We start from the raw sequence: 19,979 nt of genomic DNA on the forward strand, positions 1-19,979 counted from the left end.
TATGGAACACATACAGACGTTTGCCATCCTATTGAAACTATATATTATACTTTTCTTCGTATTTACAATAAATGTATCGCTCTAAGGCTAAAAAGGACAGTGTATATAGAAATAGTCAACTGCGACACGCAAAAAAATTATTGTCGAGATCTTTCGCTAAAAGATAGTCGGTCATATCCAAATCCAGAACGTAACAAAATTCGATTTTTTTTCTCCCCTAAAATACTTTCAAATATATCACTCAGAATTCACGATTATAAGCGAATACCACATAAGTGTTTACTGTCACAAAAAACATTCTATGTATCTTCGCACCGCGTGTTTGTGCATAATTGTACTTATGCGTGCGTATGTACGTCTGCCTTATGTTATTCTCGACCCAATGCGAAATGAAGAAATTTTCATCTATAGAGAAAAGGAATCGAATCGGGCGAGTTACTTCAAGCAGAGACTTTGACGAATTTTTTGAAAATCACGAGATGCGAAAACGTTTGATTTTTTTCGCCTACATATATAGGTATTGCCGGTATTGACACTGATTACAGCACAACACAATATAGTATATATTTAATATACATACGGACCGGGCCTAAAAGCCGAGCCATTTATATCATCTGCCTATATCCCGCATAAATGCTATATAATTTTTACGTCGCGTCCGTACAATATATATTATTTATATATACCACTTTCATTGTGTTTATTTTACTCGGTAAATTAATTATTCTCTTTTATCATATATGTATATGTATATTTATCAATAATTCAGTAATAAATATTCAATCTTCGTTTGCATAATTTTTTTTTTCTTTAAAAAGGTCTCGCGCAAATTGACTAATTTCGTATGTATTACATTTTTATTTTCTTATTCTCTTCCATCATATATCGCGTCGCGTCTACTCTTTCAATTATATATATATATATATATATATATATATATATATATATATATATATATATATATATATATATATATATATATATATACCTATATACTCGAACAACGGAAACTACGCGGGGCCGTTCGAAATGTTCCGCTACAATTTGTTTCTCTAATATATCTTTCACATATTATGCTCATGTACTTTCATGAGGATGATTTTGCTTCCCTTCTCGTCGTTTCCCTATATCCTTCGCGAATATAATATTTAGTATAGGTATATAGTTGTATCGTGTCGACTCGATACATATGAATAGTGACGTCGCGCGATCGTAATATACTTTCTTTGATACTTTCATGTGTTTTGTATGCTCTTTTTTCTTAAACATTTTACTTTAATAACTTAGCTTAAATTCTCTCGAGACTCAACAAATCCCCGTCGAGAAAACGTTGCCAAAAATGTGTTTTAACGAAAAATCTACTTTCCTACATATACTTTCATTTATTGTTCGCGGCGCCCACACAACTTTCGCTACTTTTCATTTTCCTCGAATGTCTAATATCTCCTACATCGGACCCGAGGATGCTCGCGTTTGTGAAAACATTTTCGCTCAAGTTTCTCGAAAGGGATCCTTCAATATAACATCAATATTCCATCTTGTATGATAGTGTGTGCGTGTGTACATACGTGTTTCATATGTATTTTATATAATAATATATCTATTACAATCTTTCCTCAAACTTCCGCTAAAACGTGAAATATGACTCTCGTGATCCACTGTTGCGATATCCCATAAGGTACCCATGAGCTTTCACACGTTTCCTCTTCATTCGTCTCGAGTTTTTTCATTTTATCCCCCACTTCTTCGTCGTACGTGTAGCTCGCGCGATTTTTCTCCGCTCGATAACGACATCGTCCGCCTTATTGCTGGGTTTTGTATTTTCCAATCGATTTTCAGTTCGCGCGCGCACGAGCGAGTCGAGGAATATACCTAAAAGTCGCAGCCAACGGCGCTGCTCTCCCGATGTGGCTCTTGGTCCACCGCCGAATCGATCCACCTCGTCCTTCGGTTTATTGTCCGCTCGTTTATTTTTTTTTATTTTTTAAGGCTTTTGCAGCATCTTTGTCGGTTATTCAGTGCAAAAACGAGTTAAATAATCCTCGACGGTGCGAATTTTTCACGAGTGCAATTATTATCAACCCGCGCGTTGCAGAAGGCTAAATATTGTCCTCCTATAACGTTTCGGGTCAAGGTGCATTCCGTGCAGTGCGTCAAACTTTACGTGCTGTTCGGTTGTTATAGTCGTTTATTGTCGGCCGAACGTATTTTTGTTAGTGTGCGGTTTAAAAAAAGAAATTGTTCATATGGCATCGATTTGTGAATTATTGTCTTTGCATAATTTCTTATATCGTATCGTGCAACGTTTAAAAAGTGCAATTTTCGCATGTCTTATACGACTTTTGTAATTTCTTTTTATAAAATATAAGTACTTTGATCAGGCTCTATGTGGAGCACTTGGGCAGAATGTATTGTCTCGTTTTTAAAAGTATATGAAAAATCTGTCAGACGGAAAATAAAGTATATATCAGTGTATAAATCGTATAATAGTACCCACCCTCGTCTTGCTTAAACTTATAAATCTATACTTTCATTTCGTTTGTTACTTTCAATCTTGAGTAGTATCAGTACATCGACTTAGTATTTAATATGGCCATTTTCAAAAATTGCGTTTCGCATAGAAAAAAATACTCGTCGAATCGTCTAAGCGCACGTCATAGTAAATTTTGCAAAATCGCACTGCGTCACACGCCAGTACGTGACTTTATACTTTCAATTTCAATTTTCAAGCAGCCCTGTCACCTGCCCTCTTAGGTATTATGTCAGAGTAATATATTCCTCGTTATTTATTTTAAATTTGATTCCCCGCTATTCTTCTCTTTCGTCCCTGTGCCGTCGTGTTTAAGTACCTACACTTCCCAAGCGAATTCAGTCGGATCAACTATAATTCGTGAAATTTAGTAATCTGGACAAAGTTTGCGACCAAGTTTCATACATCGTCGTTGAAATTGACAGATTCGTCAGAGGAGGATTAAATTGCTACGAGTGTTTCTATATACTGTTCCAGCACCCATCGATATGTTAAAAGATCTTGTACCTCATTATTACTGTGTTAATGTTATTACTAACTACATATTCATATATCTTAAACGAATCCTCCCATCACGAAACACAAAATCTGATCGAAAAATTCCAAAGCAAGAGAGCAAGATTGAAAGGAAAAGAGCTTGGTCCAGATTACCAATCTTACGTGGGTCCCCTTCACTGCCACTGCTGCTGCTGCTGCTGCTGGTCCTGCATGACGTCGTGCGCGTAGTCGTCTCTCGCTGCTGGCTGGACGTAGCTGGCGTTTATGGCTCCGCTGGCGAACGGATTCGTCGAGACGAAGGGGTTTCCGGCGGTGCTCTCGGTCGCTCCGTAACTGGGGGCCTGGCCCGCGCCTATCGGCTCCTGCTGCTGCTGGTACTCGTTCACCGGCGGCTGGTACTGCGGCGGCTCCTGGTACGGCGCCTGCTGGGCGTAGTTGTAGCTCTGGGCTGGATCCTCGCCCAGCGACGGTTGTTTCTGCGGAGAACACAGCGAGTGTGAGGCAGGTTCGCGAGAAGACAAGGATGTTACTTCGAGACTCACGATGAACTGGGTCTGCGTGACCTGCGGCGGCGGGGGCACCGGAGGCTTGGTCTGGCTGAGCTCGTCCAGCGGGTTCCAGCTGGTCTTCTCGTCGACCGGGTCGGCCCAGGGCTGCAGCTCGCCGCTGCAGAATATCGCGTAGAAGGTGACTCCGACGAAGTGCACGCAGGCCGCCATGATGAAGACATTGCGCCAGCTGTGGGGGTCCTTGTGTCTGGTGATGTTGTCGACGAAGATCGGCACGAGGAGGCCGGCGATGGTGCCGATGCCGTTGGACATGCCCATGAGGATACTCGCGTAGCGCGGCGCGATGTCGAGGTGGTTGACGTTGAAGCCCGAGATGGCGAAGCCGCTGCAGGCCACCCCGACGGTCAGGGCCATCGTCGCCCCGGCCCCGTTGCGGCTGGTCGTGCACTTGGCCACGACCAGGAAGAAGAGGGCCTCCATGCCGAAGCCGCCGCAGTTGAAGAGCTTGCGCACGTTGGTCGTCGACATGATGCCGCGCTTGCGCAGGTGATCCGCCAGCAGACCACCGCACGGCACTATCAGCGTCATCAGCAGGTGGGGCAGCGAGCCCAGTATGCCCGTCTGCAAGGAATCGCGAGAATTACGACTTTGTTAATGGATCGGTAGACTCAGGGCGAAGGCCGAAACGAACCTCGACCACGGGCATGCCGAAGGCCTCGTGCATGAAGCGAGCTTGAAAGAGCACCAGCAGGTAGAAGTTCCAGGACCTGCAGAAGTTCGCCACTATGATGGCGTAGACGGGCATCGAGGTGAGGAACTTCCGCCAGGGCGTCGTCGAGAAGGTCGGCATCGCTTGGTTCGCCTGCGCCTGGCCCAGCGAGTCCTCTATGTAGCGCAGCTCCTTCGCCGAGATGCACGGATGCTTCGAGGGCTTCTCGAACGACAACCACAGCCAGAAGCAGTACCAGATCATCCCGAAGACACCTGCGCCGGCATTTCCTCGCGATTAGATTTCTGTCTCAACTCTCAACGCGAAAGACTTTTCATGCTCACCGTAAAAGTAGAACGAGGCGGTCCAGCCGAGCCAGTTACTCAGCACACCGGACAGCGGCATTCCGATGACGACGGCGGCGTAGGAGCCGCAGAAGGCGAGGGTCGCGAGTCGCGATCTTTCGAGGGGCGGCGCCCAGTATTTCCATATGCCGTGACACGCCGGATACGTGACACCCTGTAACGATGCGCACAATCTCAGATAATGCGTTATAGTATACACCTATGTATGTGGTATATGGTACACTTCGACAACCCACTTCGACTAATCCCTTGCAGACTTGGACCACCATGTCGACGATGGGACTGGCGCTGATGGCCCCAGGCACGAGGAGATTGAGAAAGGAGGAAACGACGATGGCGAGGCCGAATATCCTGTTGGCCGGGTAGAGCGAGGCGAGAAAGCCCCCGGGCACCTGCGTCACCAGGTAGCCCCAGAAGAACGACGAGTCGACCGCGCTCTGCGTCGCGATCGTCCAGTTGAACACGTTCTCCGAGTCGTTGCTCATCTTGAGCTTGGCCATGCCCATGTTGCACCTCATGCCGAAGGAGATTATGAAGCCGATGCAGGCCAGCAGGGCGATGGTGTACCTCTTGGACAGGCAGGGGCACTCGGGCATGCAGTAGGTGTCGATGTGTCGCAAGGGCGGTCGCTCCGGCTCCGGCAGCGAGTCCAGGGTGCCCTGCCTGCTCAGACCGCCCCTCTCGCCCTCGAACGCCTGGTTCTCCTTCATGTGCTCGCTCGGCATCTCGAACTCCTCGTAGCCCGCATTGCTGGTCGGTCTTCTTATGCTGCGGGTTTTCAACGCGTCAAATATTCAGTCCGAGTGTTTTTCATGGCAACAAAGAGAAAGAGAGAGGGAGAGAGGGAGAGAGGGAGAGAGACAGAAAGAGAGAGAGAGAGAGATTTCAAGAGAATCGACGTCTTACCCGGAAAGTTTCTGAGAGGCTTTGCTCTTCAGGGAATCGAAGGCCGCGAGACCCGCCGTTGCGAATCCGGACATTTTCCAATTATTGGGGTTGCTCCTGTTCTCCTGATGATTGCGTCCTCCTCCTTGTTGTTGTTGTTGTTACGCAGCCCCTGGAATTGATTGCCCGAGTGACTAATTGTTTTTTCTCTTAAAAAAAAATAGTAAATCCCCGACACACTTCTGCGCATCGTATGAACCGTTTTACGGCCCCATAAATCCCGAAGAAAAAACCGCCCCGCGGAATAAAATAATTTTCACACCAGCGGCGAAGTGTATAGCGCTCACTACTCGAAGCGAGAGCCATTCAATTCTCGAAATAGACCCATCATCGCGTGCGCCCCACCGAAAAAAAGGGAAAGCCTCGAGTGAAAATAAAAAAAAAAAGGACTATATCGTATCCGCACCCCCGTCCGCTGTAAAGCTCCCTTTCGAACGGCCTACTAACGGAAAATAAAACAGCCGACAGCATCTTAGCCAGATCAAGTTTCCCAATGGCCCCGATAAGTTGGCGAGACTTTCCAATACATATATATCAGTGCGCCGGGCGATAAAAGCTCGAGCGGGTTGTTTCTCCTCGAATCTCGGCTGCAGCTAGGGTGGAAGCTGTTTATTCGGCAGCGGAGCCTCTTCAATCCGTAATCCGACGGTACGGCAGTGGCGGTTCGTCCCCAGAGGGGGAAGAGAGACAGAGAAACTCTCTGTGTGATGGCAGAATCAACGACGGGGCTTTCCTCGCTCCCTCGAGCGTTTGACGGTGACGGGGCCGTTCGTGCCTTTTTTTCCTTCGCCTTTGTTATATAGCCCCTGCGGGGGTGGACTGCTGTGTGCTCTTGCGGCTGCTGGATGATGAAGACGAGCCGGTGATGCCGCGATTATTACGTTGAGAGCCGCGCGCGTTGGATGAATTAATTGGGAGGCCGAGCGATGCTTCCTGTGATATGCCTTCTTTATGGATGTTGAGCAGGGCAATGGCTGCGTTGATGCTTGTTATGATTCTTTACGACGTGTCGTTTGAAAGTTTACCGGAGCTTTTCTCGTTATATTTCTGAATTATGCCGATTCACGCGTCGGTGATGAACTGAATTCTTCACGTTGATCCTATATATAATCGAAAGCACCAGTTCACTGCAGACGAGTCCAAGCTCTTGCACTCAACCATTACGACTCCGCTTCCCTTACCCCATATACCTTCGCTTGACCAAATTAACAAAAAGTTAGATAAAAGCGTCGTCCAAACATCGCGTGACATCGAAGCGGATATTAAAAGACCGCGAGCATATAATACACAGTTTTCCCCGTATACAACTGGGGGGTGGCACACGTGATCAGCGCCGCAGGACAATGGGCACGAAATGCACGGGACGACACGTGTCGACGAGGCAGCCAAATGGAAATCGAGTGGCAGCCGCGGAGACGAGTGACAAGGAGAGGCTCGTCGAGGTAATGGCCGGTTTGCGCATGTGTGTGTGTGGGTGCGTATGACGAACGCGCTAACGGGCAAGCTACATAAAAAAAAAGTGTTATCACTGCGTACGCGCGCGTAAAAGCCCGATCGATGTTTATGCCGTAACGGGGTTTAATTTTACGGCTACGATGCTAGTACACTGTGTATACCGGTTTACGGGCTGTCGCGCGCGCGAGCTTTACGGCTATAACGCCGCGCGAGACAAATGTCATCGCTGCGTGTATGAGATGTGTGCGAGCTTTTCTTCTGGATGTCGTTATCCTTCCTCTGATTTTCCGTTGTACATAGTCTCTTAGGTGGTTCATTTTATGTATTATAGATACCAGCGCTAGTGATATAACGATATCTCGAATCAAAGGTCGCATCTCGTCTGACACATTTCCATTCATGCTGGAACGCGCGTATAGGACTGCTAGTATTTCAACGCGGCCTAGCTTTGATTTGGCGCGTATGGAGGTCACGACGCGTTATCGTATCCGAGAAATTCCTTTTGTCCCCCAGCATCGGTAGCCATGAACGCCGACGCTAGAAATCGATATTTTGCAACGTTCTGAGAAAAAAAAACGTCGATCAGTGCGTATTTTTTACGACCTCTAAGGGGACACACTGTTTCGCGCGGTATTGATCCTCGAGCGAAGCTGCGGTTCGATGAAACCTTCACGTCCATTTTTTTCATCTTATGCGGGAGAGCTTTTAAGCGAAAGCTCCGAAATCTTTGCGAGAACACGACCTTTTCGCCTTGATTTTTCCCCCGCCGGCGATGCTTCATTTCTCATGGCGGAGTTGACTAATCGTCGCTGTTCGCTCTCGCGGGATTGGCTCGGTGTTCTCCATTGACCCCTCCACGATCATTATGCGATTATTTTGCAAGCTCTTGAGCTATCCTCTTCGTTTCGGTGCTATCGAGCGGTTTTAGAGTTTTGGACGGTTGAGATACAACACTGGCGAAAAGTGTGTCGCACACTTTGAATTTCAGTAATGGCGCTCGCCGTTGGGGGCCCCACCGAAAATCCATCCGAAGCAGGACACTCATTTTGGCTATGAACACTGTAGCGATTTTGGCAGGATTTTTTTGAGGTACAACGTTTCTCTGGCGCATCACTCAGTCTTGTGTAAACTGGAGAACCGTGACTCCCAAAAGTGGCTCAGTTATGTCAACTTTCATCACTGGCCGAATTCACACTTTCTATAACTTAAAAAGCTCAAAGTGCCTCCCGGCGAGTTTTTACAACCTTCCGCAATACAACTCACTTTCCACACGCGATAACTCGAAAAGCGATTCACTGATCCATCACACACTTCTTCCACCACCCCTCCGCAAATAAAAAAGAACCCGCGACCACCAACAAAAACGAAAAATAATAATCGCAAAAAAAGCTTTCTCTCTCTCTCTCTCTCTCTCTCTCTCTTAGCCACCAAATCAATCGGCACTCACCAATAATTAAGTCCAGATCAGTCGCTGGCTGGGTGCGCAGCGGGTTTTGGGGGAAAAGCGCGCGGGGGCTTCTCCTCGACGCGCCGCGGCTCGTCTCTCTACAATGTGTCCTTCCTCGCTCGCGGGTGGCGCGAGCTGCGGTAGAGCTTTCTCTCTCTCTCTCTCTCTCTCTCTCTCTCTCTCTCTCTCTCTCTCTCTCTCTCTCTCTCTCTCTCTCTCGCTCGCTCGCTAGCGAGGAAGGAGATTGGCGTGCGCGCCGGCGGCGGCGCATCGATACCGCCGGGCCAATGGAGGCCGCGCCCGGCCGAGTGCGGATCGACCCCGGGCGGAGCTTCGCTCTCTGTGTGCAAGCTCTCTCCGCTGCTGAGAGAGAGAGAGAGAGAGAGAGAGAGAGAGAAGAGGGGGAGGGAGAGGGTGCTGACGAGGAGGACGGTGCCGAGAGTTTCGGGGACTATTATCCCTTTGATCTGGATGCTCTTGATGAGATGTTTTCGGCTGTGTTTTCCTATACGCGCGACTTTTTTCCTGCGCTATCGATTTCGAACTGCAAGCTCCTTGCCGCGCGAATCGCTTTCGACAATTGATTTTATACGCTTGGTGCGGTCTGTATACGTGCGCGAAATAGTCCTTGAACTCGCGGCGCAATCCGAAAATATTCTTGAAAAAAATAAGCGTACAGAGTATAGTATTCGGGGACGAGCATCTGGAATTACGATGAGTAGTGCAGCGATCGAGTCTCGATCTCCGGAAAGGAAGCCCGGCGTCTTTTATACGCGCGGGAGCAGAGACGACAATGAAGACGGAAATGACTTTTTCTTTGGCTGGGCAAACCGCTTCATATAATATCGTCCCTCTCGGCATCAGCTACTGCTTCTTCCCTTCAACGGCCGAGCTCGTTTAAGCCCGCGTGACTCACTGTACAGTGTTTGCTCAAAAATACGGGATAATCAATGCTGATGTACAGTTAATTAGCTCGCGTCCGAACTTTCGCAATGAATCCGCAGCCGCTATATTTTAATCTCCTAAAAGAAGACCCGCGAAAGCTCAGTCCAACTTAAGAAGTAAATCACAGCCATTCCCGGGGAAACGATCCTCGCCGCTGCGACGTCAGCTGACCTCATTATTCAGATTCAGTGTAAATTAAATCGCCCGGACACTTGTTGACCCCGCGCGCTTTTCCTCCTGTCTCGCGAGCGTCTAGTGAAATCTTAATTAAACCATCCAAGCCAATTCATACTTCATTCATTCAAAAAAAGAGGAATCGCTATCGCAACGACTACGAAAATCAACCCTCCAGCAGAGTCTCGGTCGCATTCCGCGAGCTATACTCTCGCCGACGCAACTGGCATTGTTGCAAACACGCGGCAGCGGCGGCGAGCATCCCCCTCGCATATCGATCGGTTGGAATCGCGCGCGATGTACACACACATAGAGAGAGAGAGAGAGATACGCAGCACGCGTAGTAGTAGTAGTATATAGTACACAGTCGGATGCTGCCGCCTTATCTGCGCGGCCGGCGCGCACTTGCTCATCTTTCATCGGCGCGCACCCTCCGCTCGAATTTGCTCGTATTTGTGCGCCCCCGAAAAACAGCCCTGCGGATGGAGATATTACGGAGCGGGAAAAATTGCGCGCGTACAGATTGGATGGGGGTCGTTAGATATATTTTTTTTTTCATCGAGAGACTCGCGGTGGAATTCGCTCGGTTTCGATGATCATTGCGCCGCAGTAAGGGGAGATATTTAATAGCGCTAAACGGTTTCAAACCCATCGAGTCTCATTTTATGCATTCATACGAGCTTCGATCATTAAACTCGCACGCTCCATTAATTTTCCCGCGGTTTGGAACCAAATTCTAGCGAACGCATCATCAATTATCGAGAGCTATCAGCAGTCGCGCAGCGGAGGCCGCCGCGCAGAGTTGTTAGACGCGGAGAAATTGATTTCTCGGATTTGCGCGGACGTGTCAGATCGTCTTGTTAGCCGGCGACGCCGGACGACGGCGGGATGCCCCCTGGGACCCGTTAATCCTTGAGTGGAATGCTGTCGGCGAAAACAATGCTGCGCGGGAGACCTTGAAAAATTATCCTCCATAGATCTGGCTCTTCTTGCGCTTTCGGTAGGACGATGAAGCTTACGGGTCATTATTTTTGTAGATTTGGCTACTGGCGTAACTATATTCAATTGAATTAGATTTTCATTACCCAGAAGCGGACAATGGAATAAGAAAATCCGCTCTCTTCCGCGAGCCCAAATCGAATCTCGACGAGTCCCTCGGATTACCTCTGTAATACCACAGGCGGTAACCCTGGAAGACTCTTCAGCCTTGAGGCGCTGATCTTCACCTCGATTTAGTCCCCCTTTCACTGCTCCAGATCACATACGGCCGCGAATCTCTGATGGCTCGACGCGGAGAAAAATCGAACGTTGCAGCAAGTTTCTCAATATACATCATAATATAATCTAATACTTCAGGAGCAGCATTTTCCGCCTACCGGCAAACAATCGAAATTAACGAGCATCCGCCGAGCAAAATGAAATTACATGTAAAAGCCCGCCGCGCGGGGGTATAATAGACAGAGAGGGTATATATACTGCTCGCCGACAAAAGGCCTCGGGGGGGGGGGGGGAAGGGAGGCTCTCCCTTTCAAAAGCCGACGCCGATGGATAATTCATAATCGACCGGCGCAGAAAAAGCGTCCCCCGCAAATGGATGCGCTCGCACAGGTATACACAAGCATATTATAATGTATACGCGACTTAAAAGCCCCGGGGCGTTAATGGCGTTGGCCGCCAATTAGGGCTTCGCGAGACGACGGCAGCTCCCCTGCTCCCCTGCTAGACGTTTCACGATAACGCAATTGCGAGGAGAGTTCTGTACACACGCATAGGTGCAGCGTTGCGGGCTCTCCGCGAGTAAATGATTTAGCTGTGTAATACACCGCGCGATCGAGTTACACGCCAATATACTTATGCGTTATGTTTATTAATAAACGAGTTTACAGGGGATCAGTTCCATCGCGCCAAGCGGAGGTGAAAGCCTCGATCCTCCTACAGCGTTCGGAGGACACGTGCTCCCATTCCGAGGACCTTCTCCTCGTCGGTTCCCTCCGAACAAGCTGTCTTCCGCGTCGATTCTCGAAATCGCGGCACGCCCGTGTAAATTCGTTCGCCCTCGAGAATTCCTTGATCGACCAACGGCTGACGTAGCCGTCCGAAGCACCGGCGGCGAGTCTCGTCCCACAGGTTGTTCTCTCGTGGCGACTCGGCTCGTGATGGCATGTCGCACAGCAGCCTGCACGACGACACGTAGGCTTGCGAAGCTCGTTCAGAGCTTTCACCTTCTCGAGGAGCTTGCGCAGGATCGAGCGCAGGAGGCTCTTGCACCTCTCGAAGCTTTCTCTGGTCAGGTGCTCAGAGAGGAAGTTCAGGAAGTGGTTCTTCTTGCTGCACCTGCAGGTGCGTTGGACCTTGTGCTCGAGGCGGATGAAGGACCGGCTGTGAAGCTGGACCGCGTCGCCTTGGGCGAATCTGCTGTCGCAGCGAGACGAGGTTGATTTTTTGCTGGTTACGAAGGATTCGTGAATGACTTCGCAGGCGTTGAGGTTGTCGCGAAGCTTTCGCAGCGTTGGGTCGTCCAGTGAGGCGGCGACTTCGGTCAGGATCGACCGCCTCAGAGTTGAATCTTCGTTTTTGAATTGGCAGACCGAGTTGTCGCAGACTTTGGTGCACTGGGTTGCTGTACTTTCCTCTCGTTCGAGGGTTTTCGTTGCACATTTGATATTTGAGTTAGATTTCAGCGACGTCACCGACGTCCTCACTTGAATCTCGATGTTCCTGCTGGAGCACGAGCGCTTGCACAGGGTCTGGACCGAGACGGAACAGAGATCTTTACTACCCTTCAAGACCCTGAACTTCTCTCGAATTTTCTCGTTCAAATCGACGATCTCGTTGATTTTCGTCCTCATGCCATCGGCACACTCCGATTTCTTGCGGGGCGAGTAGCTCATTTTTTCGCAGACTTCCTCGTAATCTCGCGGAATCGCGCAATCCAGCTCGATCAGGGTGTACTTGTCGTCGGTGCTCGTCTCCTTGTTGCACTTGCAGCTGTGGTCGGCGTCGCGATCTTCGAATTTTATACTTTTTATCTCGAACTCTTGGTCGACTTGCTTGTCGCAGGCGCAGAAGTGAATTTCCTTGAAGAATACCTGCGTCCAAGTTTCTCGGAATTTCGCGCAGTCGGTATTCGTGCCGGTATTCGCGAAAGCTGACAGACGGCATTCGGTGTTTACACCTATGCAGTGTTTGGTGGTCTCTTCTTTCTCGTCGCAGTAGCAGAGGGATATCTCGTTGATGTAGACGTTGGTGAGCTCCACGCTGTCGTCGGTATCGCCGGTGCAGGTTTCCGCGTTTTTCAATACCACAGAGCTTTCTTGAATTTCCTCTGTCATTACACCAGTGTCCTTAAGGTCTTTTTGAACAGAGTCACTGCCATTTTTCTCGTTTACCTTCGTCGAGCCCACTTCATCGCAGGCGAGGCCTAACTCTCGTAGTATATTTTCGTTCTTGCAAGCACAAGCCTCAGCTGCCACTTTGCCTTTGACACTGACTGAATTTTCCTGTTCTTTCTCTCTGCGCGATTGTGAGCCGCAATCTTCCCGAGCATCGATCCGAGTTGACGACAAAATTTCGTCTTCATCGAAACTGTCGTCGTCTTCCCCCTCGAGTGAAGAAGCAACGAATTCCTCGCCGTCTTTGCACCACAGGTACCTGAACCATGATAATTTTTCAATAACTATGAGACACTGTCATACAACATATGATTTGAAAATACACTGACTTGGTCGACTGATCGGTCTCGCTCAACGGCTCTTCATCCTCCACCTCCTTGCAAAATCTGACATTAGCGTCCGAATAGTCTCTACCTCCACCGCAAGTGGAACGTCTTCCTCGCGGTCTACCCAAAGCGACTCTGCTGGCGAACGCGCACAGCCTGGACTTTACACGACCGAGCTTGAAGCGCACGTAGTTTTTGCGAATATCGCAGGACAAAGACGCGTCGTTCGCTTGCATCCGCTGCGTCACGTTGTTCAAGCAAACGCACACGCTTTGAAGTCGCTCGTCGAGCCTTCCTGCGAAAAAAAGCTCGTATTCATCATCCAACTACATCCAATAGATGAACTAAAAGAAATCCTCCAACCATTGCTGGTCGGGAAATTCCCTTTCCCGAAAACTTTCTCCCTCAAAGCCTTGGAGTCGCAGGGCAGCTTCAAGTAATCGCTCCGTCGCGTCCCGCCGTCCCGGCAAACTTCGGTGACGACGACTTTGAGTTTATCGCTCCTGGAAGCCGACACAGTGGTGGCTCGGCGGAGCTTTGTCGACGCTCGACTTCGGCTTTTCGTTTGATCCCCCAAGCTCGAAGGACAGGCGTCGAAGGGATTGGATTCCGGCGGTAGTGCCTCGTGGCAGTTGCTGGCCTTGCGTTTGCGCGTCGAGCATTGTCTCGTCGGGGTAGGCGAGACGCTGGTAGTGGCTTCCGGTGGGGTTCGACCGAGGAAGCTATTGTGTCGAGGGTTCATTGTTTGACTCGTAACGCGTGCGGCGTATACTTTCCCATTCGATTTTTGCTTTTTTTCGAATGCCAGCAGAAGCTCTTTTACCTACGTAGACTGACAGCGAGCTATCCACTGCTCCAGCCTCTCGCATCCTCTGGTCAGACCGAAGCCCAGCCGAGGTCTCCCGAAGCCGATCTCGTCGATTTCCCTGCCGATGTGGTCCAACCGGTTGCTCATGAGAACGGAGTCGACCAAGACCCCAGCCAGTCCGTCGACCCTCAGAAGCCTCTCCGAAGCCTCGAGCCATGCGTCCACGCCACCGAAAAGACGCTTCGGAGTGTCCTCGTGATCCCTGTAGACGAAGTGCTCCAACAGAGCCTGAACCCGCCGATCGATCGACGGCACGAAGAGTCGGCGCAGGAGGTCGAGGTCCGGACTCTCGAGGATGTAATTGTAGATTTTGCTCTGCGAGAGACGCGAGGTTTAAATTAGACTTCCAATTGTTTGAATAGCGAAGTAGCTTTTGGCTGCTATCGTGATTTGCGCTCTATTCTGGACAATTGAATTATTTTTCGTCGAATACGCGGAGAGAAAGTTTATGGTCTAGTTATAGCGCGCATAATTAAGCGAGCGGTCTAATTATTTCAGCAGCTATGTGCGCGAGCATTGCGTACACCGAGCACTTGGCATTCCGGACAATTTGGCGCGCGGAGAGCTTATAACCGAGCGGTTATAATTTGAGGAATGATTTTGTTATTAGCTGCCTCTCGTTTGTGGACGAGAAAATTGTAGGTTAGATGGTTACCAAAAATTTTTCTTCCGCGATTTCTCGTCGTTCAGGCTCCGACATGTTGAATATCTCTCGGAAGTCCTGAAATCAACGCGTCCATTTAGCTGTAGAGGGCAAGCATCGCGTACTGAAATTTCTCGAACTCGCGGAGCTTATCGGACCGGACATTTTTCGAGATCGATTAACTCAACGGTACGAAATTGTCTGGTTATCCATGTATGTGACTATAACTGTAATGGAACTAATTATTCAAAAAAAAAAAAAAAAAAAAAAAAACAGATGATTCAACACACGTGGAAAAATCCATGCGAATACTTCCTGCGTGACTCAGTCCGATGGTATAAGACAAAACAAGCCATAAAAACACCGGCCTCTTCGGAAGCAACAAAGACGTCTGCGAAGCACTAAAATTAGATACGTCGAGCAGAAAGAAAGTTGCTGCGGCCGTCCGGAAGAAGCCAGCACACATTAGCTACTCGAACGAGGATCCAATAGACCGGTCAGTCGAGGAGAGCTGCCTAGAGGAAGGCAATGAAATCTCGAAACTTGATCTTTTCTGGAACGAGGCAAAAATTCTGATGCGGTCGATTAATCCGCGATGAAAATAACGATCGGCGTGGAAGTCCGACACACCTACACACAAAACCTCGACATATATTCGTTAAATTTCATCGCACCCCCGCACACGTACCTACATGGAACAAAGTTACGTCTCGAATCGATCCGCTGAAAATAATGATTTCATTTAAATTCGCGCGCGACCGCGGTAAGTTCGTTCCCGCAACTTGTTCCGTAACAGCGTTAGAGGAAAACCCTCGGTATTTGTTTGGTCGGCCGGACGCACGTGGATCGAGGAAAAAGCCATTGGCAAAGTGAATTTCGGCTGGCGCGACTCGGCGTATACACCGATTCTCTCGCCCCTATGTACTCGTCGCCGCTGTAATTACGTCAGGGAAATTCCGCCCCGCTCGCAATTTGCTAATGCGCTCTCGGCCGAATGAAGAGTTTGATCGGCCTGTACTGCAGTGTATGATTCGCGAATCGTAAATATGCAGACGTTATAGGCTCGTGGTTTCCTTGACGGAAAAACAGAGTAGAGCTTTCGGGAGTCATTCGATACTCGCGGAGAGTCGAATAAATTTGCCGAAGCCCCCGAAGCCACAGTATAGTGCGCACAGCGGAAAACCCGGGAGCATCTCTGGGATTAAGTGAAAGAGCGAGAGATAAGGATATCCAGCTTCGACGCGGGCGGCAGTTTCTCTGACTTGCCTCTCGCGCAGCTACTACTACTACCGCTTCGCCTGGAAGCTGCGAGCGCTCTCTGAAGAGGAGAAGGAGGGGGGGATCAATACTCTCGTGACGGGGTGACTACTAGGCGTAACGACCCTCTCCGCGTGTGCAGCTGCAGGATTTTGCATGGAAAGAGAGTATAGTCTTCTCTGATGGTGTCTGGCGTTTGTTGGATATTATAATGCGAGAGGGAAGACGTGTCGACGTTTAAGGTAATGGGTGTATTGTGTGCGCCGTGGCAGCTTTTTCGGACGAATGGGTGGAAAGTGCTGACGGAGGGGTGGAAACAGCTCGGTGCGTAAGGGTTGGTGTAACTTTTGAAATTCCGCCGAGCTTTGTTGCCAGAGAGATGTGTCTGGGAAAGGTGCGATGATTGTCTTCTGCTTTGCAAAATGTAGTAGAGTCGAGGTCTGTGAATAATTATTAAAGACTCTTGAATTATGGATCCATTTTTTGCCTCGTATTACGGTATCTTACGTAACGGATAATGCTCCTATAGAAACGTCTCTGATGTATGCTTCAGCAGTTAATGGCCCTTTTTAAGGAGAATGCTCCACGTACGGTCGGACAAGACGAATAAATCTTAAATGTTTTGAAAACATCTAGCTACATATGTATTTTTATAATAAATACGCACATTTTACTTCGCCCCAATAGTTCACGTTTCAATATTTCATGATTCCTCTCGGATATTTCTTTCACTTTCTCTTTGAATATCCACTTCTGTCAAGGAAGAAACAACAAAGAAAATGAAAGAAAAATCACGGATAAGATGCTTATCGCAAAGCCTTGATGCGATAAGAATAGGAAAACGCACGATTGGAAAAAAAAAATTGAAATCACAACGTCTTATTGCATGGTATAGCTACAGTTCGATCTCTGTTTCCAATGAAACAGCTCAAGAGCTTTTTGTCTCTCGCACTAAGAAGCTCAGAGTTGTACATCTCTTGCGATACTCGTTACAAATAAGTATTTAGTAATTCGAAGAAGGATGATTTTGACTTGGATGTAGGGTATCATTAATTACATCAGAAAAGTTTAATTTAAAAAAGAAAGTAAACAAGTTTATACTTTGTACAACACGAAGCTGCGAGTGCAAGCTCCGAATACAAAATTTCCTTTAATAATCCTTATCAGCAGGCGCAAATATTTACTGCAATATTAATGAACATCATTTAATCAGCCCAAAGGAAGTCCGTAATGAAATTCGCGTGTAAAATAAGTTCGAAGAAAAAACGAAATCGAACGAAGCCTTACACACCGTTCGACGAAACGTATTTAAAAATTCTCGAAGCACCTCGACTTTAAGAGTCTCCGCGAGACGAAGCAGGGGCTCCGATAAAAAATGGCCAAGGGAGAAAGGATCTCCCGCATGCCCGTCACGTTTTTCCGTCATATCCGCGAGGGCGGCTGTACGGCGAAACCGAACGTGCTTGTAGCCGATTGCAACTTCCTTACGGCTATCCGTCGTCGACTGAGAGAGAAAAGTAGAGGTAGGGCTTCACACTTGCGCAATTTGCGCATGTCGTCGAGATCGACGGATTCTTTTATTTGTCTGAATGGCTGCGTTGGAAGGATGGGTGAAAAAGATTGAAATTGCTTTTTTCTATGGGTCTTTCATTTGAGATATGGATTTTTTAGCTTTAAAGCTCGAGCGTGGGGTATAAAAGATCGTTCGAAAAATATCGTAACGTTTTTGAATCAAGGACAACAAAAAGTATTGCATATACATTTTAAAACCAAAAGCTGCAAAAGTTCGCTTTATAATTTTTCAATCTTTATCGTCGCGAACACACGTCATCGGCGCGAATCAGAGCTCCCCCCATGCACCTGCAAGCTCTTGCACAACATACGCTCGGGAGAGAGAGAGCCTATATCCCCGTTATCTTCCCGAAGCCTGGCATCGCAGAAAACTGCTACGAAATCTCTCCTAAAAAGGCAAAGGGAGCTACCCGGAGGTCATGTCGAGCGAGGAGGTATCCGCGAGAACGCCGCACGTGCTTCCCACGTGCAGAGCGCCCCTGTGCGCGGGGGCGTGCGCGTAGAGCGTGGGTGGCCGCAAGCGCGGGAGTTTCGGAGGAAAAGGAGTGGGATTCAGCTGCGGTGTACAGACATTACTCGTACACAGGGGTATGCCGCTGGGATTTCAGAGATCGAGTGGTTGGTGACTCTTCTCAAGGTAATGACTCTTGCCAGAGCTTTTTCGTGTGGTCATTAAAATTCTGCATCTCGAAATCGATACGAGCGCAATTCCGGCAGCATCAGCGCGTCACCGTCGATTACGCGTGTAGACAAGCGTATGATGTAGGAACGTCATCACGGCCTGTGTGACGAGGTAGTACACACGTGCCCTATGGAATCCTCCTCATCGTAAGCGACTCGCGCGCGCGCGGGACATGCGTGCTCTCGTCCTAGCTACGAATTCCTCCTGACGTTGACACGTTCATGTCCGACTGTAAAGCAGAAAATTGGCAAATTGTTATTTTCCTCACTAAATAATAATAATACACAATTAACCTGTTCTGCGAACAACTAGCAAACGAAGCCTACATTCAATTTACGTAAAGTGGAAAAGAGGCTGTACACGATCATCATAAAGCTCCGTGATTTGCCTCCGCCGCGTTTAAATTGAAAATTTCCCCCCTATACACAGCTATATACGCTCCTCCACAGCTACTTCGCGAAGATGCTCTCGCGCTAGTGGAGTTCCAGCTACCACTCAGAGTCAGCTGGCGCCTCTCCGTTTCAAAGCTCGAGGCGAGCTTGCAGGTATTTTCCGAGAAGTCGAGAGTCGAGAGTGTAATTATTCCCGCATAATAGGCATAGCGTACACGATATGGAACTGCGCAGTGCTTGAATTCGATTAACCCATTTTATACTGAAATCATCGCAAGCTCTCGAGCTTTCTTCGCCGATCACAACAATCTTCTCTCTCTCTCTCTCTCTCGCTGTGTCTCGGCTGAGTCCTTTCCCCCCATTAACCCGGTTCGCTCCGGCTCGTCCTCTATACAGTCACGAGGCATTAAACAAGCCATTAACGCAACTTGCCCGGAACAGCATCCACACCTGCGACTGCGCCGTAACCATCGAGCGGAAGCTCGCGCGCTTGTAATTGCGAGTTTTATCGCGTGTAGCGTTAAAGCGCTTGAGCCTCTTATCGAGTGAGGTGAGGGGAAAGGGAGACCACGTCGATGGTATAGACGAGGGGGAGAGACGCAGCGCTGATGGTGCTTTGATCATGGGATGCTGTCTTATGTTTGGTGGGCCAAAGCAGGCTATGCTTGTAAGCTATATACGCGTCGAGAATCCAGTGTGCTCGGCTTGATTGCGTTAGCGGCGAAAGTATAATTGCGTTTCCGCGAGCTGTTTGGCTTTTCGGCCAGCCATTGTAGAATACGTACGCGTTAATACTATGATGAGTTTTATTGTTAATTACATTCACGTGTAGAAAAAATGTAATATGCGCGTAAGTAGTCAGTGTCGCTTACAGTCAGACGGAGCATTTTCATAACGTGAATTCTGAAAAAGAAAAATCCTCGTATATAACGTATACAGAGTATTCATTATGCACTGCATTCACTGGGAATACACAGCGACAAACCGAGTCTATCTCTTTCTCAGTATAGTACGACCATGACAATGGGCCGTCCCGAGTCGTGCATTTTTCGAATGACCCTAATCGCTGAAAGCGTGTCATCGCGCAGGGATGTACACGTGTGTGGACGCGCTCGTCAAAGAAATACGTCCCGACGCGATGCTATGGCTCGTTAGCAAGAGATATCGGGGTCGCTATGAGAAATTTCGCGCTTTTTTCATAGTATAGATAAAACGATTTAAAATCATTATAATGAATGTTCAAGTGAAACAAAGCGGATACGGTCGGACA

General features: G+C 48.4%; 2 protein-coding genes across 2 annotated transcripts; both read right to left on the reverse strand.

The window, feature by feature from the left end:
* Window positions 1–986: 986 nt before the first annotated feature.
* On the reverse strand, window positions 987–8,587 carry LOC100120021 (vesicular glutamate transporter 1). Its single transcript, XM_001603654.5, has 7 exons — window positions 8,459–8,587; window positions 5,518–5,668; window positions 4,848–5,379; window positions 4,591–4,765; window positions 4,229–4,521; window positions 3,571–4,158; window positions 987–3,504 (listed from the first exon to the last, which is right to left on the reverse strand). The coding sequence occupies exons 2-7, from the start codon at window positions 5,589–5,591 to the stop codon at window positions 3,202–3,204; spliced, it is 1,965 nt and encodes a 654-aa protein (XP_001603704.2). The 5' UTR covers window positions 5,592–5,668; window positions 8,459–8,587; the 3' UTR covers window positions 987–3,201.
* Window positions 8,588–11,423: 2,836 nt separating this feature from the next.
* On the reverse strand, window positions 11,424–15,034 carry LOC103316396. Its single transcript, XM_008209879.2, has 5 exons — window positions 14,819–15,034; window positions 14,123–14,478; window positions 13,659–14,017; window positions 13,299–13,590; window positions 11,424–13,228 (listed from the first exon to the last, which is right to left on the reverse strand). Exons 1-5 carry the CDS (start codon window positions 14,861–14,863, stop codon window positions 11,458–11,460), a joined length of 2,823 nt encoding a protein of 940 aa, XP_008208101.1. The 5' UTR covers window positions 14,864–15,034; the 3' UTR covers window positions 11,424–11,457.
* Between the last annotated feature and the right edge of the window lie 4,945 nt (window positions 15,035–19,979).

This window comes from Nasonia vitripennis, chromosome 2 (assembly GCF_009193385.2).
Source record: "Nasonia vitripennis strain AsymCx chromosome 2, Nvit_psr_1.1, whole genome shotgun sequence".
Taxonomy (NCBI): Eukaryota; Metazoa; Arthropoda; class Insecta; order Hymenoptera; family Pteromalidae; genus Nasonia; species Nasonia vitripennis.